This window comes from Mycena indigotica (genome assembly GCF_014461135.1).
Source record: "Mycena indigotica strain 171206Taipei chromosome Unknown Mind.scaff0001, whole genome shotgun sequence".
NCBI classification, from domain to species: domain Eukaryota; kingdom Fungi; phylum Basidiomycota; class Agaricomycetes; order Agaricales; family Mycenaceae; genus Mycena; species Mycena indigotica.
Genome location: NW_023503000.1, coordinates 2,124,083 through 2,149,951, shown reverse-complemented (window position 1 = coordinate 2,149,951; position 25,869 = coordinate 2,124,083). Strand labels below are relative to the sequence as shown.

The 25,869-nt window shown below is 50.6% G+C and overlaps 9 protein-coding genes across 9 annotated transcripts; 6 read left to right on the top strand and 3 right to left on the bottom strand.

Moving 5' to 3' along the window:
• Positions 1-180: 180 nt before the first annotated feature.
• On the bottom strand, positions 181-1,863 carry MIND_00057200 (uncharacterized protein; the record flags this gene model as incomplete). The annotated part of the gene is made up of 5 exons (XM_037357537.1): positions 1,666-1,863; positions 1,618-1,622; positions 918-1,573; positions 237-867; positions 181-189 (listed from the first exon to the last, which is right to left on the bottom strand). The coding sequence occupies exons 1-5, from the start codon at positions 1,703-1,705 to the stop codon at positions 181-183; spliced, it is 1,341 nt and encodes a 446-aa protein (XP_037225447.1). The 5' UTR covers positions 1,706-1,863.
• Positions 1,864-2,214: 351 nt separating this feature from the next.
• Positions 2,215-5,762, top strand: MIND_00057100 (uncharacterized protein; the record flags this gene model as incomplete). The annotated part of the gene is made up of 8 exons (XM_037357536.1): positions 2,215-2,456; positions 2,509-2,730; positions 2,780-2,979; positions 3,031-3,131; positions 3,178-4,226; positions 4,278-5,533; positions 5,580-5,621; positions 5,671-5,762. 8 exons carry the CDS (start codon positions 2,215-2,217, stop codon positions 5,760-5,762), a joined length of 3,204 nt encoding a protein of 1,067 aa, XP_037225446.1.
• Positions 5,763-5,898: 136 nt separating this feature from the next.
• On the top strand, positions 5,899-9,366 carry MIND_00057000 (uncharacterized protein; the record flags this gene model as incomplete). Its single annotated transcript, XM_037357535.1, has 17 exons — positions 5,899-6,002; positions 6,051-6,170; positions 6,214-6,272; positions 6,320-6,386; positions 6,437-6,491; positions 6,536-6,589; positions 6,640-6,726; positions 6,777-6,860; positions 6,903-6,977; positions 7,027-7,247; positions 7,294-7,348; positions 7,398-7,438; positions 7,485-7,574; positions 7,660-8,306; positions 8,355-8,425; positions 8,472-9,092; positions 9,139-9,366. The coding sequence occupies 17 exons, from the start codon at positions 5,899-5,901 to the stop codon at positions 9,364-9,366; spliced, it is 2,679 nt and encodes an 892-aa protein (XP_037225445.1).
• A 59-nt stretch (positions 9,367-9,425) lies between these two features.
• On the bottom strand, positions 9,426-11,377 carry MIND_00056900 (RanBD1 domain-containing protein; the record flags this gene model as incomplete). The annotated part of the gene is made up of 6 exons (XM_037357534.1): positions 11,297-11,377; positions 11,193-11,251; positions 11,106-11,145; positions 9,789-11,055; positions 9,656-9,738; positions 9,426-9,608 (listed from the first exon to the last, which is right to left on the bottom strand). The coding sequence occupies exons 1-6, from the start codon at positions 11,354-11,356 to the stop codon at positions 9,426-9,428; spliced, it is 1,692 nt and encodes a 563-aa protein (XP_037225444.1). The 5' UTR covers positions 11,357-11,377.
• Positions 11,378-11,538: 161 nt separating this feature from the next.
• Positions 11,539-13,855, top strand: MIND_00056800 (MFS domain-containing protein; the record flags this gene model as incomplete). Its single annotated transcript, XM_037357533.1, has 13 exons — positions 11,539-11,769; positions 11,821-11,967; positions 12,022-12,043; positions 12,093-12,101; positions 12,149-12,264; positions 12,317-12,334; positions 12,380-12,428; positions 12,485-12,593; positions 12,644-12,853; positions 12,903-12,940; positions 13,056-13,312; positions 13,359-13,490; positions 13,535-13,855. The coding sequence occupies 13 exons, from the start codon at positions 11,539-11,541 to the stop codon at positions 13,853-13,855; spliced, it is 1,659 nt and encodes a 552-aa protein (XP_037225443.1).
• A 460-nt stretch (positions 13,856-14,315) lies between these two features.
• Positions 14,316-15,687, top strand: MIND_00056700 (uncharacterized protein; the record flags this gene model as incomplete). Its single annotated transcript, XM_037357532.1, has 3 exons — positions 14,316-14,322; positions 14,370-15,023; positions 15,077-15,687. The coding sequence occupies 3 exons, from the start codon at positions 14,316-14,318 to the stop codon at positions 15,685-15,687; spliced, it is 1,272 nt and encodes a 423-aa protein (XP_037225442.1).
• Positions 15,688-16,674: 987 nt separating this feature from the next.
• Positions 16,675-20,147, top strand: MIND_00056600 (Pyrolysin; the record flags this gene model as incomplete). The annotated part of the gene is made up of 17 exons (XM_037357531.1): positions 16,675-16,839; positions 16,892-17,008; positions 17,061-17,131; positions 17,178-17,253; positions 17,301-17,356; positions 17,410-17,578; positions 17,627-17,647; positions 17,700-17,790; positions 17,837-17,994; positions 18,045-18,185; positions 18,238-18,449; positions 18,500-18,575; positions 18,632-19,019; positions 19,074-19,170; positions 19,223-19,313; positions 19,360-19,923; positions 19,974-20,147. 17 exons carry the CDS (start codon positions 16,675-16,677, stop codon positions 20,145-20,147), a joined length of 2,667 nt encoding a protein of 888 aa, XP_037225441.1.
• Positions 20,148-20,300: 153 nt separating this feature from the next.
• Positions 20,301-20,819, bottom strand: MIND_00056500 (uncharacterized protein; the record flags this gene model as incomplete). Its single annotated transcript, XM_037357530.1, has 4 exons — positions 20,301-20,424; positions 20,477-20,595; positions 20,645-20,737; positions 20,787-20,819. The coding sequence occupies 4 exons, from the start codon at positions 20,817-20,819 to the stop codon at positions 20,301-20,303; spliced, it is 369 nt and encodes a 122-aa protein (XP_037225440.1).
• A 2,932-nt stretch (positions 20,820-23,751) lies between these two features.
• On the top strand, positions 23,752-25,590 carry MIND_00056300 (uncharacterized protein; the record flags this gene model as incomplete). The annotated part of the gene is made up of 3 exons (XM_037357529.1): positions 23,752-23,978; positions 24,024-24,096; positions 24,145-25,590. 3 exons carry the CDS (start codon positions 23,752-23,754, stop codon positions 25,588-25,590), a joined length of 1,746 nt encoding a protein of 581 aa, XP_037225439.1.
• Positions 25,591-25,869: the final 279 nt, after the last annotated feature.

The window sequence follows — 25,869 nt, the reverse complement described above, 5'->3', positions numbered from 1 at the left end:
AATTTTTCCACATGAGTGATGAGGGGAGAAGAGAGGCGTGCTAGCTCGACGCTGACAACGTTGAGCAGGCTATCCCGTACCCCGAATCTAGTGGGGGTTGAGACAACGGCGGATAGCGCTTGAATCATTAACTCGCAGTATTCGCTGCGTCGCTTTTCCTCATTCATATAGTGACCGAGATCAACAATGCTGCCCAAGGTGATAATGTACAACGCCAATGCTGCTGCACTGCGAACATGAGAGTTTGGGAGCTCTTCCGTCAAGTGCAAAACTTGCAAGAGAACCGGAACTGCCCGGCTAATGGTGTCTTCTATAACAGCTAGAGGCATTTCCCAGCGGACAAAACATTCAATCAGGCTGTCGATCAAACAGCATTGTGTGGTCTGGGACAGTATGATCTCTCCCGACGCAGACCGGGAAAGATAACCGAGTAGTTCCCATTGCGAAATATGTGAGTCAAAAGATGATAGAGCAACTGCACATGATGCAATAGCCGCAACATCTGGATGACGAGAAAGGTCAAGGTTTTGGAGGAGCCAAAGGGGCTCAATGATGGCAAAAGGCCACTGTTCACCCGTACCACGGATGAGCTTGATCCAAGCTCGACAGAAAAGGGCTGCTTTTTCGGCATCAACCAGATGCCAATGCAGACCAATAGTGGTATCTTTGTGGAAGCAGTTTTGAAAGCCCTGCTCAATCAGTTGGAGGGCACCAGCATCACGCAGAACGTTCAACGCCGAAAAGTCACGGGGAAGTCCAGCAATTGCTTGCAACGCGACGGAGATGACTTGCTGATCAGTCGATTCAGAAAACAGCCAAGCAAGTGCTGTTGCATCTATTATATCTTGTGATGTGGAGTTACAAAATCTTCGAGAGACGGTCAACAACTAGCGTGTGGATTAGGACGAAAGGAATACCTAGCATCATAAAGAGCTCCTTTCTCCGAGCGGTTTTTGAATGACCGCATAGACAATACTGGCGATGCTCGACTATCCTGGAATAACCAAACTCGAAGATGATCTGTGACTGCGTGTTTATATGGACAGTTTGGATAAAACAAAGGAATTGCGATTGAGGCGATGTAGAAGATGTAGGCTAGGGCGACGATAACCCAGGTGGATAAGGTGATGGCGAGATCAGCAGACCATAGGAGGACCAAAAGGCCGGCAAAGAAAAGAAGGAGGGCGACATGGAGAAGGAGGGGCAAGGCATTGATTATTTCTGGAACATGCCATGCCTGAAGGTGCATGAATCGTTCCTGCCGCTGTCGTGCACGATGCCTAGGAGATCCGGACATATTTGGAAGGTAAGATTGAAGCCACTGTTTTGCCAGCATTGAGATTAGCGCTGTTGACAGACTGCAAGCAAGGGCAGAGAACCACACGCCATTGACGACATGAATCTGTCGAGGAGTCGTTTGGGGTATTGATACTGACGAAGCAAGAGTCAAATTGTTGGTTTGCAAGGCGATGAGTTCCAGGAGTAGAGCATTGGTCGTGTCGCCAGCGTCGGGGACCATGAGTTGGTAGGACTGAATTATGAACGTTGTGAGGACAGCAGAAAATAGGCCAGTCTAAAGAACTGAGGATAAGAAGATTCCAGTGTCAGAAGACCCACAAATACTGATCGAAATTAGCCAAAGCCCGAGCCGTAGTTGATTCTCACCGAGTAGAACATCAATGCTGCGATTCCAGCCTTCAGTCATGAGATTGTCTGCTTTTTGAGCCTCGTCGGCATAAATGTGCCAAACATGAGCATATTCAGATACTTCTTCGCCGATTAGACTGTTGAGCGATGCTTAATGCTTGCTTTACAGACGAAAGTAGATTTTACGGACTCTGTTGTTGAGAGCGGGGGCTGCTGAGGAACTTGGGTGTTTTCTGATGTTGGGGCCTAAATACAGTCAGTACAGCTTGTTTGGCGAGAGTTCCCCCACTTTTGTTGGTCTTGGTTGCAAGGGGTTCGAAGGAGCGGAGGTCAATGGTAAATCCACGAAAGGTCCTCGACGAACGCGTGACTGGGGATGAGAGGTAATGTGATCATGTAGGCTTTCTTGGTATGACACGAAGCGGCGAACGGGCGTCGTTGCTCGGGACGCGATGGGGGTATGCATCGTCAAGAACGATTGCTGCCAGAATACAGAAGCATCGAACTTTATCCTTGTCGGGTGTGACCTACGCGTCACTCATGTGACCCGCGCTCAGCGCCACCTCCATGTCCAACTCTCCGTCGTCAGCTCCAGGCACCGACTCTCGGTCCGCCTCCCCGCAGACTCCCTCAGAAATCCAATTTGACGTCGATATCAACACCGACTTTGGACCGTGGTATACGTCTGACCCTGAAAGACTAGTTTCGGCCCATCCCTCATGGCTCGACCCTGCACTACTGCATCCACAGAAAGTTGAGGAGACGGAAGAGATTCTCCAGTTGGACGACCTCATACATGGCTACGATGAGTAAGTCCCCATCAAACAACCAAATTGCACAGTTTGTTCAAGCCGAAAAAAGTCCAGTATCTCCAGGATCATTCTCCCAGCAAGAACTTTCCATTCCACAGCCCAACTTCATGTCCTCGACTCCCTTTAACTTTCTTCAAAGCAGCGCCTTCACTACTTCGCAGCCTGAGCGCAGCTTGGCGAGTAGCTCTGCTCCATCCCCAGTGCCTACCTCTCGAAGGCTGCAGAACGAAGCACCTCGAGTTGTTTTACCACCCAAAGAATCGTGTTACAAGTGTGTAACAAACTATTTGGCAATTCCGCATATTTACCCCAACCAACAGTCTTGCTATCATGTTCCCCAATTCTCCTGAGGGTGGTATGAAGTCGCGAGTCGAAACTCAAATCAGGGCTACTCTCCAGCTCGCGGACTCAAGTTCATCTTCCGACCCTGCAAACTACAATTGTGTAGGCTCTTGGAAATATCTTCAGCTACCTCCAGGAACTTCGACAAAGCGCCGAACAAGGAAGCAAGGCAAAGTCGGTCGGTGATGTTCCCATATATCTTTGCCAACTATTTTAAAGCGCGAACTAGATCCTCTACCAGAAGACATCCTCCACCTTACAGCCACTGTGACCTGTGCTTCCTCACCCGACACTCGTGTTCATAGTTGCACCAGTTGTCAAAAGCGCGAGGCGCGTCGCTAGTTATCATTTTTTCTGCCGCTTATCTCGGTTGTAGGCCAAGCGCTTGGCGAAGAAACTCGCCGCAAGAGTACGGCCATCAAGGTCGGACTCCGAATCTGGTGACGATGTCAATCAAAAACCCAAGGGAAAACCTCAAGAAGATACGACAAGCATCATTCAGTTCAATTGCGCCGAAATCCAGGACTTCGCTAAAGGCTCTGTCGCGCTGCCCTTGCGTATAACATGCTACTGTCGGCACCACCGCGAGAAAGTGGGCTTCAACATCCAGTTCACGATGATGGACCATATCGGCCGAATCGTTGCAACTGGTTTGACGGGACCGATCATGATCACGGACGACCACAAGACACCTGGTTCGAAAGGTGCAGAATTAATTCCGTCAAGCATGGAATGGTCACAATCCCAACCGTCGCCCGAAGTTAAGGCACCGTCGAAACGCAAGAAGGATTGCGTGGCAATTGCTTCGACAAAAAAGCGACCAAAGCCCTATGATGTTCCCAAAACTGGCCGACGATCAAGAGAGGCGAGCGTTATTGAGAGTGCGCCGTCTCCCTCCAGTTCTTACCCAGATACGAGGGCTTCCACCCCCGGTCTTCTGGCCAATGTTGTCCCCCCCTTGCAACAACCTTCATCCCTCGAATCAGATTCCTCCGCCGATGTACCTGCTACCCCTCCCGACTATTCTATGCTTGTAGAACCTACAGAAGAGCCATTCGTATGCCAACCCACCGCACCCCTTCCTCATGTTTTACCCCTATCATTATTCGCCACTTCTCAGCCACCCCAGTCTGCCACATTCCCCACAATCCACCGACTGATTCCCAGCTGTGGTCCTACCCACGGCGGAACAGAGGTCACTATTCTTGGTGCAAACTTTCACCCTTCGCTACAGCTTGACTGTGTTTTTGGGGATGTTGTTGCCGGTTCGACTCACCGCTGGAGCGATAACACGCTTGTTTGCATCCTTCCTCCTCAGACCACCCCATGCGTTGTACCGGTTTGGTTCAACAACTTTACTAAACCCGATTCAAGCAACTCATCGACGCCTCTCTTTACGTATTCCGACGAGTCAGACAGAGCATTGTAAGCATCTTTTTCGCTCCTCTTGATGTCCCGCGTCTCACAACTTGTAAGGATGGAGCTTGCTCTCCAAGTTGTCGGTCTGAAGATGACTGGCAAGATTGAGAACGCGAAAAATATTGCCATGCGTATCGTGGGCAATGTTGCGAATGAAACACCCAGCATACCGTCTGGCAGTGTTGTTGGCGCACCACAAATGGCATCAGAATTCGAAACCAGGGTTCTGAAGCTTCTTTCTGTTCTCGACACGTCTGTGGACATTCCAAGCGCGAAGAGAATCTCCCTGGAGGCGGCAATCTCCTACCCCTCTCCGCAAGGCCAGACGTTGTTGCATTTGGCAGTTTTCCTGGGCCTTGACACTCTTGTTGGATTTTTAATTGCCCGAGGTGTCGATCTTGACCTGCGGGATCGCAGTGGTTGTACCGCATTGCATTTGGCGGCGATCAAAGGTTCAAAGAGTTGTGTGGAAAGGTTGCTTCGCGAGGGCGCTGATGTCGAAATTGTCGATGCGCGTGGCAAGTCGCCACAAGAAGTGGCGAGTGTGGGCGGATTGTTCGATGGATTATTGCCCGATAATGTTGTGGAAGTTGCTGACGAAGACGAGGCCCATTGGGGAGATGCAGAATCGGATGACAACGGTGCACGCAATCCTCCTAGGCGAATTGTTGACAGGCGGCGGCGGGCCACTTCCGACAAGTGGCGCACACTCACTCCTCGGTCCTCCTCTTCTTCCCTAACAGCTCTGCCTGATACTCCTTCAACTGCCAAGGCATTTGAAGACGAGAAACAAGCTGCGAATCTGATCACTCTTATCCAACGAACACTGGCACAATTTCCGGCTCCCCAACTCCCCAACTTGCCTGGTCTTCCTCCATTACCTGAAATACCGGCGGTCCCATGGGCAGCACTTCCTCAATTACCGATGGTTTTCCCTGTCTTCGTTCCTTGGCCTGCTTTCCTTGGCGGCGGAGAACCTCGTGATGGAGATGACGAGGCCAAAGACATCCCAAGGGCAGCTCGTGCAGCGCAGGAACTACGCGGGACTTGGGAGGCCTGGGAAAAGTGGGTAGCGCTTGTTGCTGGAACTGTTCGTCAAGCAGACGAAGCACCTCCCATGTATACTCCCCGCGAAACCCCAGAGCAATCATCTCCAGAGCCAGTACTCGAAGACCCACCGCCAGTCGCTATCTCGCAGACGACAGACACCCCTTCAACAAGCACTCGCCATATGGGCTACACTCCTTCACCACCAGTCAGCGAACAGGAGGTCAATTCTTATACTTACCAGCCGGCGGAGACGCACAAGAAACGTGAGTGAAGCCGCCTGAAATGAGGTCATTTACTGAGTGCCGATAGATGATCGAATGCTCATGTTCTTCTGGCTACCGATACTTTTGCGTGCGTGACCTTGGCTCAGATCAGGAACACACCTAACCTTTCCTTGTAGTGTCTTTGTTGTGGGCAGCACATAACGGTGTCCGCATTGCATTCCAGTCGATCAAAGGCGCTCTCCCTTTGAAGGCGGGTTTTCGGACTTGATACTTAAACGTTGTTTATTGTACTTCTAGACTTACTTAGCGGCTCTCTTTTAGATGTTTGATATACTAGTAGCAGAATGGTTATTGCTCGACTTGTACTGTGTTACACGTAAAAGGGCGGTCTTCTTGAGACCACGATGAGTGACGAAGATTCGCTCTCTTTTGATTCTACCGATGAGTCTGACGGTGACCACGACTCGCAGGCTGCCTCAATGTCTATCGACGGCGAATACGAAAATGAGTGCGTGGTCTGCCTGTTTGTGGATAGCGCGTAATTCACAGCCCCCAGAGATGAAGCACCGTTTTCGTTCGCAGCAGAGCGTATCGAGGAGTTTGTCGCGTCTTTTTTGAAGCAATTGAGTTCAGGCCAGCCGATAAAGCTACGGGTGGCCGATAGAAGAGCAACAAGGTAAGCCTAGACGTGTTTAACGCGTCCAGTCTGGAGTCATCAGTGGAACGAGAACCGTTTCATTTCCTGCTAAGCGCGCAACTGGGAGCGCGCGTCAACTCAGTGCGTCTTACTGGCTTCTACAAGACTGCTACCAAAACTCTTCGCAGCCCAGCTATTGTCCGTGTTGGATTCTATGCATGAAGCTGTCGTGACTGGTATACCACTCACCAAACGGTCGGTCTCTGCGTCCCTGTTGCTTTGGTTTGAATTGAAAAATTCACAAGAGACATTTATTATAAAGACGTTGCGTTGTTCAAGACACAGCGCACGGTCGATACAGTGAGTACTCCATGACAAGGGGTCGCAACTGAAAGTTGTACCAGCTAGTTGACGACTTAGCTGCCACACTCGAGCTAGAACGCGCTGATCTGAACGTTGTGAGACCTGAGCGCTGAGCTTCTTCAGAGTGCATTAATAATCCCTGCAGCGTGCGACGTCCAAAGGACTCGTTTGCGGTTCTGGTATCACGATCCATCTCACCTCGGCAGAAATTATTCAAGGAAACGACAGTGAGGTAAGCTCATGTTTGTAAAAGAAAGCATTGACAAGCTTTGAATGGACCAGGGCGCGTTGATTCCTGTGGGAGAGGATATCGAGACAATTTCGGTGGACGAAAATGTTGCATGGGTGCTTGTTGTCGAGAAAGACGTAGGGATGACAGTTCTCGAGACTATAGGCTAATCGCATTAGGCTGTTTTTACGACGCTGAGTCGTCTACTTATCACGAAACATCCAGCACTAGGCGGTCGAGGGATTATGATAACAGTAGGCAAATTTTACTTCTGCGGTTTGACGGCTTGAAGAGAAAGAACAGGGAAAGGGTTATCCTGATATTGCAACGCGGCAGCTTGTGGCAACACTTTCGGCCTCCCTACCATCCAAAGTACCTGTTCTTGGTCTCTTCGACGGAGATCCCTACGGGGTAGACATATTGTCTGTTTACAAGTATGGGAGCAAGGCCATGGCGCATGAAGGGGAGAAACTCCAAGCAGAACGAATCAAATATCTTGGAGTATTTGGCAGTGAGCTTGCGAAGTTGGTATCATTTCTTGGGCCATTCAAGTTGCTGAAGTGTTCAAAGGTATGGTGTTGACCTGGACGACCTTCTGCCGATGACGAACAAGGACGAGAAAAAGGTGGGACGCATGGTGTTGACGCTAGAAACCTGAACTTGATCGAATTCAGGCACAAGCTATGTTGCAGCGGGACATTCCGACCAAGTGGAAGTAGGTGTTTGAATCCTTCTTGTACGCTTTTCACGGTGAAAATTAGGAATGAGTTGACACGAATGCTGCATTTGAGACGCAAAGCGGAGATCGAGATTCTGTCGAGTGGAGAGGGCAGCGAGAGTCCTTTGTTACAGTACGTAGTGGGGAAGATAGGGTTCTATGTTGAGCGACACAAATTATAACGGAAAGTGTGTCACGTTTGATTTGACAGCGATGAGCCGTGTTCGCCCACCACCTGCTCGGCCACATATCGCAATCCATTCATCGACGTATAACACCAAATCTGACTGGGAAGACGCATGGGACAGTGCTTCAGACAGTGACGATGAACCACCCAAAGCCTCATCTTCTCGAGTCCAACCAAGACAAGTACCGCGACCCAATAGCCATTCCCCTCCCTCCTCTGAAGGCGGCTCTTCTTCGACTCTCGCCTTTTCATTCACACACATATCAAACCCCAGCTCATATCCACCGAAAAATGGGTGGACAATCGTGAAAACGAAGCCCAAATCACCTCAATTGGTGGAAGACTCGACAGAAGAGGTCAACGGCGATGCAGATGTAGAAGGCGACATGATCTTGGGTGATCTTGAGCCAGATTCTATGGAGCCCATGGAAATCATTCCTCCAACGCCGTCAAAAAACAAATCCGACCAAGGCGTTATTCGAGACGACATTGAAGACGTTATTGACGATCCTCTTTGTGGTGTAAAGCATCGCCCACGGCGCAAAGAGCATTCACCCCACCGGCCAAACTCTCCTCAAAGCGCGGAACGGTCAGAGAAGCTCATGCGGGAGCGTTCAATACGGACAAGTCGACGACACAAGTTTGTGGAATGTCTGTCGAACCAGGATGTCAATATTGGTGTGTGCTGCTTTATACCTTTATTATTCTGGACTAACAGGCACCCAGCGGAGCTTCGTAAGCTCGCGTGGGCAGGAATACCTCCCGATCTCCGTCCCATGGCCTGGCAACTACTTCTCGTGAGTCTTGAGGAATCAAGATTTTCCCAATTTGACACTTTTCTAGGGCTACCTACCACTTCCAACACCATTGCGTGCTGCAACACTAGCCCGAAAGCGCGGCGAATATTCATCTCTTGTCAAGCTTGCGTTTGCTCGTGATCGAGAAGGACTTGACCAGCAAATATGGCATCAGATTGAGATTGATGTTCCTCGCACTAGACCTGGTGTCCGCTTATGGATGTATGGTGCTACTCAACGCGCACTTGAGCGTATTCTCTATGTCTGGGCCATCCGCCATCCTGCCAGTGGCTATGTTCAGGGCATCAACGACCTTGCTACCCCATTCTTCCAAGTTTTCCTCTCCGCCTACGTCGACTCTGATCCAGAAGCATTTGACCCCGGGACTCTTCCGACTCGAGCACTGGAGGCGGTCGAAGCTGATACCTTTTGGTGTCTCAGTCGTTTGCTCGATGGCATCCAGGACAACTATATTTTTGCCCAGCCTGGGATCCAACGAAGTGTGCGACGAATGGCGGAGTTGGTTGCCCGTATTGATCCGCCTCTTTCCTCCCACCTCGACACGCAAAATGTCGAATTCATGCAGTTCGCGTTTCGGTGGATGAACTGTCTGTTGATGCGCGAAATAAGTGTACAGAACACAATACGCATGTGGGACACTTATCTGGTATTTGACTTTCTACTCTCAAGTATATTCAGCTTATTTGTCATAGGCTGAAGGGCCAGATGCGTTTTCACAGTTTCATCTCTACGTCTGTTCTGCCTTCCTCGTCAAGTGGAGCGACAAACTACGCCATATGGACTTCCAGGGCATCATCATGTTTCTCCAATCACTCCCAACACAGGACTGGGGGGACCATGAGATCGAAATGCTTCTCAGCGAAGCATTCGTGCTCAATTCGATATGGCATAACGCCCAGAGTCATTTCATCGCCAAATGAGGTACATTATGTAACATCAAATCACGTGTGTATGTAACAAACGAAAAGTTACTCTGTGCTTACTTTGACTTGATCTTGGAAACCTCAGTCTCCAATGTACTCTGAAACTCGGCAGCTTCTGCCTCAGTTTTGAACTTGAGATTATATGTTTGAGAAACAGATGCTTCATCATGTCCAACAAACATTAAGGATTTGGACTTGGCGTTCAAAGTCGCCGAAAAGCCGGCGAATAAGGCAAAGTTCTGTGTTAGAATGAGTGCCTTGCGACGAATGGCAGAATTGCACTGACAATTTGAATCTTGCCAGAGTGACTGTTTCGCAAGAGCAATCGCCTTGCGGCAGTCTCCTTATGTCGCTTCAACCGGATGAAACCTTGTTTCTAGTCAGTGTGCATCTCAAGTGCATACGAGAAGGAAACATACCGATGCCCATATCGATCCACGGACTGTCCCCTGGCTCATCCTTCTTCTTCATTCTGAACGATTTTATCCTCGCGGCTTGGATGGTCTCCTCGTCCTCTTCTCCCTGGCCTTCAGCATCCATTGTCGATGGTGCATCGGGCGAAAAGAACCCGGACGACTTGCTCTCGTCAGTTGTCACTTTTTCAGTCTCCTGACTACTAGCTATCTCCGTCTCGTCGTCCCCAGCAATAGTGCTCTGGCTTTTGGTGTCTGTGGGTATCGGGTTGCCGGTCTTCGGCGCACCAAACGAGAATCCTGAAGGATTGCTGGAGGCGGTGCTAGAGGTTCCGAAGGAAAAGCCTGTCGAGCCAGAGCTAGGAAACAATGAAGGCGCAGATTTGGAGCTGCTCCCAAATGGCGTTGGCGAGGCCGAGGCTCCGAATGGATTTGTGGTTGCTGTTGCAGTCGAGCCAAATGCTGTGGTTGGTGGAGTGGCGAAACTGAAGGGAGTGGATGTTGCTGAAGTAGACGATGATGATGATGACGACGGCAATGGCAAGAAGGGCGAAGATGCTGGTGGGGTGAACACGGAGGGTTTAGATGCTGATGCTGAGCCAAAGGAAAAGGCCGTGGCTGGAGGAGCAGGCGGCGCATCGACCTTTCCATTCGTCACAGTCGTTGTCGACGTTGACGTTGGTGGTTTGCCGAAACCAGCAAAAGCAGTTGGAGCTTCTGGCATCTTGAATGTCGAGGCAGCCGCAGTTGGAGCCCCTCCAAATAATGAAGGAGCTGTTGAGGCACGGCCGAGTGATGAAGGAGTTGGAGTGGCAGTAGCCCCGTCAAACTCTTTCTTTATATCGTTTCGTTTCTGGCTGTATTCAGAGAGAACACTACCAAAGTCTGCGAAGGGATCTTCCTCAAGAGCCTTCTGCAGAAAGTCGATTATGGAGACATTGAGGCCACGGAGGGATTTATAGTATTTTAGTTCTGAAGAATTAGCTGTAGTCCCAGAGGTAGGAGCCGAGCTCGGTATCGCTGAAGGCTTCTCCCCCAAGAACGATGCAAATGTTTTTGCGGCATTGGAAGCTGTTGGGGCCAAACTTGGAGTGCTAGCTGGTGCAGGGGAGAATGCAGTGGGAAGTGAAGTGGCTCCACCAAAGAGATTTGTTGAAGGTTTTGCTATGGGGAAGCTTGGCGATGAAGAGGGGGCGGTAAATGAAAAGGCACTGTTTGTAGGCGTTCCGAAACCAGAGAATTTGGGGGCTGGGGCTGTTGTAGTTGCAGCTTTCTATCAAAAACTAAGCACTGAAACAAGAGCAGAAATTAGAAAAGACGCACGTCAGCATCTCCACCCATCCTACGGGGCATTGGTTTGATTCTAACACGCGTAAAATTCAATGCATGGACGAGAAACGAACCACCAACTTTCGCGTCGCAAGAACAGCATCGTCGGCTTTGTGGAAACCTTCTGTAGGTTCGATTTCCTATCTAGTTTTGAGCGATTACGCGTCGAGCATAGTGGATTATACCTCAATGTCGGTGTCCTCGATGTCTTCCTTGGAAATTTGGCGGTCTGCTCCGCGCTTCATAATTGTTGACAACAGGCTGTGGTCATGCGGCGATTGATGGAGGCTGCTGCCAAACAGGGACAAACCGCCGGAGGTTCCGATCACTTTTCAACCTTGTTCCACTCAGCGCACACGACATCGTTCCGCCGGAATTACCCAATTTAAAACGACCAGCATGAATATGTCTACTCTATCCCAGCCCGATGACCGCCAGGCCTCCTTCAGCATCAATTCCAGCAACGTTTTCACCTGTGGATGAACTACTAGCGACGTCGACATTAAAGTCGTCAACGCCAAAGACTCGCGCGTTCTGGATGAGCTTTGTTGCCATCGCAGTGACCACATTTTTGGCAGCTCTAGACCTCTCAGGTGTAGGAAACGTCTTACCTACGATGGCGAAAGCTCTCAACGACGAGAAGGGCGATTTCACTTGGGTGGCTCCGACTTGACTTGGATCATTGCTTTACCACTAACAAGCTCAACAGGTCGGCTCAGGTTACGCTTTATCAAGTACAGCTTTCATGCCGCTGAGTGGCAGTCTGGCGGACGCTCTGGGACGAAAACCAGTTATGTTAATAAGTATTGGCTTCTTCGCCCTCGGAAGTGCTCTGGCTGGAGCATCACAAAACATGGTGCGCATCAATCAACTTCTGAACGCATCACCTTTACTTCTGCTTCCTACTTAGTCGATGATGATTGCGGCACGCAGTGAGTTCCAGCATTTGGCGACATACTTGACTTGACATTATGAGCATAGCTGTCCAAGGTATCCAAGCCTTTGTCGCCCGCTTCATGTGCTTGAATGGCCTAAAGGAATCGGCGGAGGGGGTATCCTGACTCTCTCCGAAATTCTTGTTGCCGATTTGGTCCCTTTATCTGAACGAGGAATCTATGTGGGACTAATTGCCATAGTTTGGGCGACTGCTTCGGTATGCTTGACTTCCCGCAACTGTCGGTGCACTTATCAAGTCATTCCTCGAGCTTCTTGGTCCTGCTATTGTGCGTGTACTATATTTTCTCGTTTCTTCTTCTTATATCTTGCAGGGAGGCGCGCTAGCTTCTGCAAGTGGGAATGCATGGCGTTGGTTGTTTTGTTTGTCTAAGCGTCCTTTTATGCTTAATTTTTGTGCTCTGATATAATAATACCAGATCTTAACCTGCCACTTACCGCCATAGCTGCCGTCCTCGTGATCCTCTACTTGTCAGTACGAACACCCCCAGGTACTGTGCGCTCAAAGCTCGCAAAAGTGGACTGGATGTCTGTTTTTCCATTTGTTTTCCATCAACCTATAGTTATGGATCATACAGCGGCAATGCTATTGTGGTCGTTGGTACGGCTTTGGCCATAATTGGCCTTACTTGGGGTGGCGTTCGATATCCTTGGCGTTCGGCTCAAGTCCTCGCTCCGTTGGTCATCGGCCTCCTCCTTGTGCTTATCTTCTTCGTCTACGAGCTCTACGTTCCGCAGAACCCGGCCGTCCCACGAGACATCGTCTCCAACAGGACCTCGTTGAGCTCGTGCGTGATGACCGTGGTCACTATGTATTCGTTATTCAGACACCACTAGGCTAATTGCTGTGGGATTACACGGCATTGCTAGTATCGGTTCGTAAACCCCCTACATCTTGACTCATCAATAACTTGAAACCAGCATTGGTCTATTATTTTACAGGCATGCAACTATTCGGACACTCTACTTCTTGCACCTGACAGACTATAGTGCTCTTCCAGGCCTCTTTTGGAGCCACGCCTCTCCAAGCTGCAGTCGATTTCCTTCCCGCACTATTTATAACCACTCCTTCGGGATTCACCGCCAGCGTCGTTATCGCAGTGACCAAGAAGTACCGGCCAGCGAACTGGTTTGGCTGGGTTGTCTATATTGTTGCCTTCGCACTGCTCGGCACTGCAGGCGGAGGTACAACAAAGGCCAAACTGTACGGATATCAGGTCTTAGCAGCGGTTGGGACTGGTGTTTTAGTTAGTTTTGACACTTGCTCTACCTACTCTTGCTGACATTTTGCAGTATGGCGCGCCAATGTTCTCGCTTTTAGCGCCGCTACCCCCAAACCGGGCAGCCGCAGCGCTGGCTTTATTCTCATTTACGCGTTCATTCACACAGGCGTGGGGCATTGCAATCGGTGGCACGATTTTACAAGTATGTTGTGATCCCAGCTCCTCAATCCCCTTGACGTCGCTTAGAACGAACTCAAGAGAAGGCTTCCGGCTGAATTCATTGGACAATTTCCGGCTGGGGCAGAGATTGCCTATTACTCGATCCCCTCGATCCGCTTTCTTGAACAACCTCTCCGGACCCAGGTAGAATACGCATTTGAAGATAGCATGGCCGTCATCTGGCGTGTTATGGCCGGTATTTGTGGGGCCGGGCTGGTGGTAAGCTTGTTCATGAAAGAAGTGCCAATGGCGACTGCGGTGGATGAGAGTTATGCACTCGAGGAAAAAAAGAAGGAGGGAGACAAAGAAAATCTTGAGCCTAGTGTAGCGACAGAAGTACAATCATAGAATAAGTATCGGAGAGCTGCCGCGAATATGCGGCTTAGAATTTGTTGCAAGTTACATATATTTGATGGCATCATGAATGGGCATCAGGAGAAATATTGCTCATGACAATCGGTTCGTGAGTCTTTCGGGCGGAAACTGGAGTCTGAGACCTGAGGTCGTGCTATGTTAGCCGAAAAGCTCGAGACCATCTCGAACTACGTCAAGGCAACACGATACTGTACAATGGGATGATGCCATCATCAATTCCTTCCATTTCTGGATAATAAGGTTTTAGCCGAAGCTGGTGGCTGTGCTCAATGGTTTTCCATTGAGACGACCTCATCTGGCACACAATGCGTCCCACAACACTCATAAGGCGGGCTGCGAGAATGTCGGCTCACTGTCTCCCACCTCGCCTTCGTTTGCGACGGTCTTCAACAACTTCACCACTACTACTTGCATTTCTTACGACTTTTCCAACATGAGTTGTTCGTGGTTTTCCCTCATCTGGGTCTTTCTGCTAACTCTTCCACAGTATCTTCGTACTTCAAGCGCCAATCACGTGTTCTTCGCAACAGCACCATCTCTGCCTTTGGGCTTACGAGCATTCTTGAAGAGGATACCGAGTCGATTAAAACGAGCGTCAAAGCCAAACGGCGGCATGGCGTCTCTGACTTGCGCATTCCCTCTCTCGCCGACTTCCAAGCCGAACTGCCTGCCCTCAACTCCTCTGACGATGAATCATCCGATGGAGGGCTCCCTACCACGCCCACCTCGAGCCAAGAGAGTTTTACTGGCCAGGCAGTCATCCGCTGCAAAAGCATCAAGCCATTGACTGTGTCGAAACGCAGTGTTTCCCCAGTCCCAACCCTTTCTTCAGAAGAAGAAGATGACGTTTATTACGCTGCTCACGCCAGAGGTTATATCACTCTTCGTCGGTCATCTTCATTGACCACCCAGGCAATGCATCGCGAGAGCGCTGTCATCATGCCTGTCAGCCGCCGATTCAGCATTCCGTCTCGTCCCCCTCCCCCACCACCTATTGACACCTCTGTTCCAAACTTCTCGCGTCCTACTGCTGTCCTCGCTGACCGACCTCCACCCCGAACCCCAGTCCCGACTGATGCTTGGAGCGGAGATTACACCGATGCAACCTCTTTCACTGCTTCCCCTTCGATTTCGAGCTCAGGTGCGTTTTTATCCTTCTTTCCAATGAGACTTGCGTATTTACAACTGCTACAGGCTCCTCGTCGCCATTCTCGTTTTCTGCCGCGTCCACTTCCCCTTCTACCAGTCTGGATGCTCTCCTCTCTCCACCACAGCCTCAGTTTCCTGTTGAGTCTCAGAGCATTCCTATGGATGCTGACGACTGGGAGGAGTGTGCATTTGATGAAGATGATGTCTTTCATGATATTCCGTTGTCTCCTTCCCCTTCACCGCTGTCGCTTGGTGCCCCCGCTATTGAGTCGATCTGCGTACCAGAGCCAAAATCAGCGGGCTCTCCTTCATTCTCCGAATATACTCCGTCGCCTCGGCCACGACTCTCTTCGCATTCCCAACAACTCCGTTCTCGCTGGTCTTCTTCGACACTCTCCTCTGTCCACTCTGGTCGTGGAGCAACATCACCAAAAACCTTTGCTTTCGCCAGACGCTACCTCCGTGTCAAAACTCCTACTCTCAATCTCCGGAGCCCTTCAACTCCATCACCTAAACCTTCACCAAAGCGCCGCTCTGGCAAAAAGAGGCTTACTGCTAAGGATGTTGTTGTTATGCATCCCCAACAACGATCCGGACTCGAGTCGCCGCCTCCCCCCAGTACCGCCCAAACCGACGGTTATCCCTCCTCTCCCTAAAACGCCTGCTTCTGCACAATGGGCCTCGTATCCTTCTTCGCCTCCACCCGCGCCTTACATTCAAAACCCCAAGCGTCTGAGTCAGGTCAAGCAGGATGCGCTATATACGGCGTATACCACTCAGCGATCTCCCCGTCGTCGTTCCCGAGTCACTTCTTCGTCCTCGGCCAACTCGGGCTGGTCATTTTCTACGAGCGGTTCTGGCCCTGGATCATCCACGGGGAGTGAGTCTGGGCATTCATACTCGACAGAGTGGAGCAGCAATGCAAGCATGTGCTCCTCTGGCTCGAGCGATATGGGCGGGTTAAGACGGAAGCCGATTCCGGTCGAGATGTTCTTGCGATGAACAGAAATGTTTTCCTTTCTTCCTCTCTACTACTGCATGATACGACTCGATACGACTACCATCCAATGCATGAACTCATAATAATAGACAACTGTAGCAATAGCAAAATAACTTATTTTTTCTGTTTCCCTGTTCTATGTGGGTGCCAAAGGAAGCAGATCAAGAACCGCATGGGTCACAAACCACACTTTGCACTTGGTGAAACTTCGGTGAACTTGTTCGTGCCAGTGGTACCTTGTTGCGCAACACAACCATCAATCTCCGGGTTGGATTTCCAACCATCTTGAAGAACTAGACAGATAAGAAACTTCAGCATCTCAGGCGGCATCTCCGGTTGAAGCCCAATGACATTGATGCGCTTTCCTAGCAATTATCGCTGCCTGACAAAACCCGAAATAAACTGAAATAAATTGTCCCTAGATGATCTCCTCATGGAGGGTTGTGTCCTTGGCGCGGTTTGCCGCCGCCAAGGAGGGCGTCCATCAATAGCAACACGTGAAATCACACACGCTATTGACCGTTGGTCTTTCCGCTATCGGGTGTGCCCCGCATGCTCATGCCAGTCATCAAGGAGTGAGTCCGTATAAATCTAATTTGAGGTTCCATACTCACCTATCCTTCTTTATTTCTTTCCTCTTGTCATGAAGGCCGCTCTTTCTCTTGCGCTTATTAGCGCACTGTCTGCCTCGGCCACGAAATCGATTTCCGACATCAAACGTGTAACCAACTTAGCCACTGTCCCTAACAAGTTCATCGTAGAGGTCTCCGCTCCCGCTGCTCTCGCCAGCAAACGTGAACTCGGCACGGTATGCAGCTAATTTTAGCGTCTCTTCATCCCATTTACCGTTGCCCTCATAGCCTCATGAGCAACTCTATCGCTCTCTGAAGGCGCGCAAAATTTCGTTCGACGTTGAAAATGAATACGACTCCCCCGGACTCTTTGTCGGCGCTGCTCTCACTCTCGCTGATACCCAGGTTCGTTTGGTCACACGACCGCGATTTTTCCGACCCTGATGGCACCATGCAGGCTGTTTCCAAAATTTTGGAGACCGAGGGAGTTGTCGCTATCCGCCCCATCCGCACTTACGCTCGCCCCAAGTGAGTAGGAACGACTATTCAGCTTTACTTGAACTGATATGTGCAGGCCTGTGCTGATCAAGGCCGGCATTTCGCCCAAAGATGCAGGGCTTCCTGATGCGGAGTCGACCCATGTCATGACTGTGTGTGGTCCTCACACGTTTCTTTTCATTCACTCACTTTCCTCCAGGGAGTCGACAAGCTTCATGCAAAGGGCATCACAGGCAAGGGTGTCAAAATTGGCATGTAGGTAGCTCCCAGTCAATTGCAATTCATGATCCTCAACAAACTTTCTGCAGCATCGACAGTGGTATCGACTACTCCCATCCGTCGCTTGGAGGCAAATTCGGCTCCGGAAACAAGATCGCTGGTGGATTTGATTTCGTCGGCGACGGGTATACTGGTGGGAATGCCCCTACTCCCGATGAGGACCCCATGGATTGCGGTGGACATGGTACCCATGTTGCTGTATGCCAGAAGCCTTTTCATTCAGTCCCATTACTGACAGTTCTTCAGGGTATCGTTGGAGCGAACCCCGTATGTCTGATCACGAGCTTCCTTTTCGCATAGATTTTCAAGCGACCTAAAGGGCAATGAATTCAACATCAGCGGTGTTGCGCCCGACGCAACCATCTTCGGCTATCGTATCTTTGGATGTGAAGGTTCAACCAACGACGATGGTGAGCCAAACAGACAACGTTTTTATTCCTTCTGAGCTCTCCTCAGTCATTGTCGATGCACTCCTTCGCGGGGTCAAGGATGGCATGAACATTCTTACGCTGAGTCTTGGTGGCAGTGACGGCTGGACGGAAGGCACTGGCTCTGTTGTGTCCTCCAGAATCGCTGCTACTGGCAGAATTGTCACCATCGCCGCCGGCAACGAGGTATGTGTTGGAAAACCGCTGATGTGATACGCTCACTTCTCCGTGAACAGGGTGCCTCTGGTTCATGGTACACGGCTAGTCCTGGCAATGGAATCGACGTCATTTCGGTGGCCTCGGTAGACAACGTTGTTATTCCACTTCAAACCATTCAAGTCACTGGTGTTACCCACGCCCCCATCGTTTATTACGCGGTATGTGCCATTTTTGTCCGGCTTGTCCTAAACCTCTGATTATTCGTGATAGACTTTCCCTCTCCCCGTCAACGGCACGCTTCCTCTGTATGCCACCTCCAAAACGTCGGATGTCGCAGACGATGCATGCAACTCCAACCCACTTCCCGCTGACACCCCAGACCTGAGCGGCTTCGTCGTTCTTGTCCGCCGTGGTACCTGTAACTTCACCGAGAAACTCGCCAACGTTGCTGCTCATGGTGCCAAGGTCGTCCTGATCTACGAGTAAGCCCACTGGCCTTCTCCGTCTCGTATGTCTCTGATCATCTCTCTAGCAATGGTCGAGGCTTTGCTGGAATCTCTGTCGGAGACTACACTGCCGTGTTAATCCAGACTGAAGATGGAAACTTCGTATGTTTTGCTTTGTTTCTCCTTCTCTGAACCCTAACTTGGGTCTTTCTGTCTAGCTTGCTGAACAGCTGGCATCTGGAGCAAAGATTTCTGTCTCGTTCCCTCAAACCGGTGGAACCGTTAACTTTGATGACCCCAAGGGTGGATTGGTCTCTGATTTCTCCACCTTCGGACCAACGAACGACATGTACTTCAAGCCCGCTCTTGCTGCCCCTGGTGGAAACATCATGTCGACCTACCCCCTTGCTAAGGGCAAATGGGCACTGCTTTCCGGAACTTCGATGGCCACGCCTTTCGTTGCTGGAAGCTCTGCTCTGCTTCTGCAGTTCAAAGGCAAGAATGCTGCTGTTGGGCGCAGCGCTCGCACTCTCTTCCAGTCGACTGCTGCCACGGTCTCTTCAAGCAAGACTGACAACGATCCCCTGCAACCTGCCTCCCAGCAAGGTGCCTACTTAAAATTGATCCAAATTGATTCAACTGATCAATCATTGATCCCAGGCGCTGGCTTGATCCAAGTCTACGACGCTCTCTATGCAACCACAACCCTCTCCAAGGGTGAGCTGCTGCTCAACGACACGGCTCATTTCGCTGGCAAGTATGTATTCGAGTTGTTTTTTTCTGATTCCTCCCTGACAAAGACTTTCTAGGCAGAAATTCACCGTCACCAACAATGGCAAGAAGGCCAAATCGTACTCCCTCAAGCACGTTGCTGCCGCCACTGCTTTGACTCTAGATAAGGTTTGTCTTTTTAAATGTCGTACGATACTCAACTGATTTCACATAGAACTCCTTCCCCGCTCTCTATCCCGTGCCTGTGTCTGCCAACGTTGCCCAAGTCTCGTTCAATGCAGACAAGTTCAAGCTGCAACCTGGCCAATCGCATGAGGTTGCAGTCACGGTTAAGGCTCCCACTGGTGATGAAGCTGCTTCCTTGCCTGTCTACTCCGGGTACATCTATGTCAGCAGCGCCAACGAGATTGTGCACACGTCGTACCTCGGTGTTGCCGCTGCTCTTAAGAACACCAAGGTCGTTGACAACACTGATATTTTCTTCGGCGTTCAACTCCCTACCATCCTCGACTCGACGGGTAACCCCCAGAAAGGGGCTGTCAACTACACCTTTGTTGGCGACAACGCTCCTACGCTTCTCTGGCGTCAACTCTTCGGTACCCCCGCTCTGCGTTTTGATCTTGTCGATGCTGCGACCAAGTTCACCCCGACGCTAAAGACCCGTGCCAAAGATTCGCATGTGATCTCCTTCACGCAGAAGCACAACGGTGGAACGTTCGCCAAGGTCCCCATCCTTGGTCCATTGCTTGAGCTCCAATACCTCTCTCGCAATGACGAGGTTCGTGTCTGATGTTTGCCTCTGCGTATTGTGGCTGATATCTATAACAGCAGCAGGAAACTGCTCAGTACACTGTTGCCTTGACCAACACCTTCGCTAACGGGACTGTCATCCCCAATGGCACGTACAAGGTCCTCCTTCGTGCCCTCAAGGTCACTGGCAACCCCACCAACGAGGATGACTGGGAGAGCTGGTTGTCGCCGATTTTCGGCATCGCTGCGTGAAAAGTTGTATGTCTATTGTAACAAAAAAAGATGACCGCTCAGGGTTGTATGGGTCCACAGTCTCTACGTCTTTTGCCTTCTTTACTTTCGTTTAAACACTGTAGTTTACCTTTAATTTGGAATATATATTGGACAGTTGCAGCAAACAATTGGTCATACGCGGTCGCAAACCCAATGCAGCTTGAGAAACTCGTCCCAAAATTCAACATCTACGGTTTTCCGACGAGCGTCGAACAAGTAGCCCGCCACAAATGGACTAGGACCAAGATATTCATGGCTGTTACCAGAATTATTCAGCGATGCCAATTCTGGATAGCGTATGCACCCACCGTTTCGAGTCCAAGCCCTCTGGATCAATGTAATTCGTCCCAATCTGACTTTCCGGGCACTCCTGGGCGTAATAGTCGAAAATAGCGCGATTCAAGTCATCTCCTGCATATACGGAGACCTGGGAGTTGCATAAGTCAGTCACTGGAGCGGGGAGTTGGGGACTCGACTTTGGAGCTGCCGCCCACGCCGCGAAAGCAGTGGGGAACGACGATAGAGCCAGAGAACGGGGCGGGGACTTTTTGGAGAGGGTACTTGTCAATCTTGCGGCTTCCGATTAGTGTGAGGGTGACTTTTGTCGATCGGACGAACGGCCCATGGTTGCTCAAGTTTGGTTTTGCTCATTTTTGAGGTCGCCCAAAACAGTCAGCGTTGGTTGGTTGAGAGTGAGTAACGCGTCCGTCACATCATTTCAACATTGCTGGAACTAGTCAACAACCAAGAGACAAAAAAGAGGACCGGAAAAAGCTTCGAGCCGACTCATGTTGACTATAAGTCGACAGTGATACCGTTTTCATAATGCTTTCTTCGGTTGAGCGAGTCAAGGAGGCACTCAAGCTTGCTCGTCTCACGCTGCTCTGAACTGAAACCGAGGGTTGCAAACTTCAAGACTTGCCGTTTACATCCGCGATGCTTCCCAGACAAGGCCCCTGTGCTGAACGATAAAACCCGCCCGATTATCATTTTCTCAACATTATTTTCGTCTCAACATACTCTCACATGATCTCTCCTACCACTGTGCTCGAGAGTCTTGTCATGTTTACGCCGGGTTCCCAGCGGTTCTCTGCTTGCGGCCGACTTGCTTATTCGGCGGCGGCCCGCCCTTTCTTTGTCTCCCAGGTGCAACAGGCTGGGACAGACACTGGGCCACCATCAAGTCCGAGTCCTCGAGTAATTTCGACGGCTTCCCCAAAGCTTTCAAGCCCCAAACTGCATGCTCGATCCCCGCTTTCGCGACCCCGTCGAGACGTAACCGATGGGAAATGCGCCTCAATCGAACAAGTTTTGTTCAATATCGCACCTGTGCGTTGGTTCATGCATTCTCTTAACATTTATTCACAACTGGCCAGGAAGCCGATGTCCTAGAACTGAGTCCGATGGACCTTTTCAGTCGTGGCGTTGGATGTGGTCTCAGTCTTTCGATCCATGTCCCAGTTGTCACACAATCGCTTTCACCGACTATTGCGCTTTCGCCTCATCAGCCTCAGGTTCGCGCGGTGTGTCTCACTTACTTATCTTTGCCCCATGGTCCCTCCCTTACATCACCCATAGCAGGCCTCCATCTCCAACTCGGAGGCAACACACGTCGACGCTGCCCCACTTTCACCAGATGTGGGGCTCACCAGTCCACGTCCTACTTTAAGTCGATCGACCCCCAATCTTCAATTGGTTTCGCTACCCGTCTTCGAAGGTGTGGGCCTTGGTCTGGCCATGTCTCCACAGCCACAAGTTTCGACCCCGTGCCAAACGCCCACATGGGCACACGAGTTTGACTTCAACGCCCATCGCACCCTGTATAGCATCCCTGAGGTATGCCTCTGACTTTATTCACCACACCACCTGATAGGCGACAGTCACCGCCAACAATAACAACAACCTGCTTGCCCGAACGGACCACCATGTCGCACATCATGTTTTTCGCTGCGCAATCACTGCTTGAGGAGGCAGCCAGAAAGTGCACAAAACAAACGCGTAATGGACAGCGCACTTCACTGAGAGCGGAGGAGCCACCAGCGGAGCCAGTGAATGCTGCTGTGGTCACGGGAGGTAATCTAAAGAAAGTCCAGAAGCATGGGTTGAGGAGGAAGCTTAAGTCCATGTTGAGGATTTGATTTAGAGCAATGTAGAATGTGTGTTATAATGGCAAAAACAAAGGGATACTCGAACCACTACTAGCTGAGTAATCAAACCAGGGCGCGCCACCATCTCGTGTCATCATTAACGGTGATGCGATTCCATCAACAAATGGCTCAAACCTCCGTTACCTCGCGCCCAAGTAAAGTTCTGAATGTCGGAGTAAAACGTCGAAGCCGACGGTTTGACGTCATACCATGTTGGACACTTGAGTCTGATACGAGCTGTTCAGTCTTTGTTCATGAGCCATGGGACGATCACCATGTTGAGCAACGGCCGCGGACAGACAGCCATAGTTGGTAAGCGGTTGCTAGAGGCCGTGAGATAGGATTGGATGCCAGAAATCAGGTCAAGATGTCGAAGACTCGAAGTGTGGTAAGATGAGGTGTAAGCGCAGTTCAAGCATGAAGCATTAGTACAACAAGAAACCCAATTCTTTATTCACAAACATGCATAGCTGCTTTTGTTTTTAATCTTCTTTCATCTGAACATCCTCATCGTCTTCGTCTTCATCATCCTTGGCGGTAAGGCCAGCTGTAAAAGATTAGCTCAACGAAAAGGGACGCACCAACTAAACGAATACCTTTAGCAAGGGCTTCCGCACTGGTGTAATCCACTTTGACACCGCGAGTACGACGCGGCTGGATGACCGAGGGGTCTATTTCTTGGTAGGATTCCTTGTGACAAGACGCGTCAAAACGCGTCGTCTCAAAATGGCGATTGTGAACTTGCCTCTTCTTCCTCTTCAGAGCTTTCATCTTCACCGTCATCATCGTCATCGTCTTCCTCCTCTTCATCGTCGTCTTCCTCCATTGACTGGTCAACTACCTTCCCTTTGCCCTTGTCGACAGGTGACGCGTTTGTAGTCTCCGTAGAGCTAGAATAGATGAGCTTTAGACGTGAGACGCGTACAAAAACACGTACCCGGTGGTAGTGGTGGTTGGGTCAGTGGCAGACGTAGACATGGTGGTTGGTGGCAAGAAAGGCTTGTGACCAGTCACAAGCTGTCACCCTCCCCTTTCGAAACAAACTTTTTGCTTTCTACGTTGGCGTCGCCCGTCTAGATGGTCTTTTCCGTCTGAGGAAAAAAAAACTTACTCGGCGGAGCGACCGGAGCCCTGACGGATGGAGGTGGAGACTTAACTTATGATATTTGTGCAGATCAAGCGAGTGACATAACCACACGCATGCGAGCTTTGATAGCCCGGCTTGCCCTCCACCATGTCAGAGCGCTCCCGCTCGACACGGTTGCTCGACCTCCCCCGGCCTTCTACCTCTAGTAGGGTCTCTGTCGCTGCCCTGGCCAGAGTGGTACCCAGTCTTCGTCGGTCAGATCATACCGTGGACGACACTATCCTGAACAAAACGCCGCTTGTCACTCTAAAGCTTTCTTCCCAGTCTTTTCTCGACTCGGTTGTCAAGGATGACGCCTCGACTAACCCCCCTCTACGTTATCCGTACCTCTGGCACACACACTACCGTGCTCCGCTCAGATCCATGGGACGGCCTGAGCAGGACTGCCGAGATAAAGTGGCCACGGAAAATTCCTACCAAGGGAAAGACAAGGGAGATTTTGGGCATTCTTATACAACTCTCAGACGGTCGATGGCAGTCGGCCGATGCCATTCTCAAGCCAGGAAATATGCTTAGGTATGTGGTTGGCAGTCGTATTTCAAATCCCGCTCAGTGACCAAGCTCGCCCCCCCGATTCAACATTCCCAATTACTCTCACTCGATGCGCTGGAAACGTGTTGGGTCCACCTACTGGGTTGGTTGCTGCTTTTTCTATATATATCCAAGTTAATTGAGTCCATAGTGCACTACTTCCTCTGTCAAGGGTCCTATCGCGATATTCTATCCAGCAGTCGAAGGCGTACCCCCACGAATCAAAGTGTTTGAAACACTACACGACAAATACCAGTCTCAATCAGTTGCCTCCCACAATGGCGTTTCCATTGTGCTACTCGACCAACTCATTATTACTGCTATGCTTCTTGTGACTGACGTACAAGACTGGATGCTCGTCCAGAAGTATGAAGGGGCTGATGAAGGGGCCCCGTCCATTGCCCCGACTTCAAGCAGCTCAGATCAGATGGATCCCCCCCAGTCCGCTCCCGCGTCTGCTTCTCAATGGCGCAAAATATTATATGGCGAACCAATATTCCCCAAGCGCAGCCCCTCCAATATGCGCAGCGTGTCTACTACAGACTTATCCAAACCTCTCCCAACGTCTTCAAAACAAATGGCCAAGATCGTATATGGCGACCCATTGTTTCCTACTCTGACTGCCAGTCCGGCAGCCTCCTCTGTTTGGGATTCAGACGACGAAATCAACGACTATGACGACCGTGTCTCTGTCAGGACCAGCGGCGGCGCGTTGCCTTCACCACTGTCGAGCCATTTCCCAGCAAGGATACACAGCCCGTCAACGGACTCGATGTGTTACCCTGATGGCCGTTCTCCGTCGCATCCGTACATGGAGGCAAGTGGGTATTACGGGGAAGACAGCCTTTCTGTCCCTCCAGTGCCACAAATACCAGCTCATTTGCAATATGCTTCATCTAACAGTCGGGGCACCACTCCGCCCGACTCAGCGCGCTCCATGTCAAGGTCAAATTCACGGTCTTTCAAAGAACTACCTCCGCCACCGATATCGCCTACCTCTCCGTTGACCCCGCTACGCGCTAATCGGTCGCAGTCAACACCCCCCAGAGAAATTCGCGCGAGTTCCTTTGAACGGAGACCATCAGAACCGTTATTTTTGAGTCCAATGCATCGCAGCTCGAGCTCCAGGTCCTCCAACCTAACCTCCATTTCTTCGGCCATGACTTCCTCGTCTGCACCCCCACCACTCCCTCCCTTACCACCAACTCCGACGCTGGCCCGATCACAGTCGATGAAACTCCGACAACTGCCACAGCCACCAACGCCAACCGAATCGTCCAGCAGCAACAGCCCCTTTTCTACACGTGCGTCACGGAGAGTCTCAACCTATAGCATGCGATCGCAATCGAGCGTCAGTTCTGCAAGAGCGCTGCCGATCCCACCTGGCCACCATAATAACCCGCCTCCGTTACCGCCGTTACCGATACCAAGGAAAGACGAAATGTGGCTGTATCCATGGGGAGAAGACCAGAGCAGTAGGACTGCACCTCCCTTTGCTGCTGGCGAAGCGCCGCCGCCATATGTGGAACGTCACTCACAAGCTAACTTGGCTTCAATGTATATGGCTGAGCCAACTGCAGCGACATCCTCCTCATGACCCTTAACCTGCATACCTCTATTTTCCTCTTGGGGTCTTCAATCGCATCCACTAAACTGCACTTAATATTGTATTCGCACACACTCACAGTCACACACAACGGACGTCGCTCTCTAGGTCTATCGTCAACCAAAAGTTATTCATTCATTTATCTGTAGCACACCTCATGTTTTTCTTTGTTTTCCTCGTCATTTGCTTATCGGCCTCGTCGGGTACGAACAATAATTTGAAGCGACTTGTCGTGAAACTGGTGTAGTCTACGGGAGAAAAGCTCAAGTT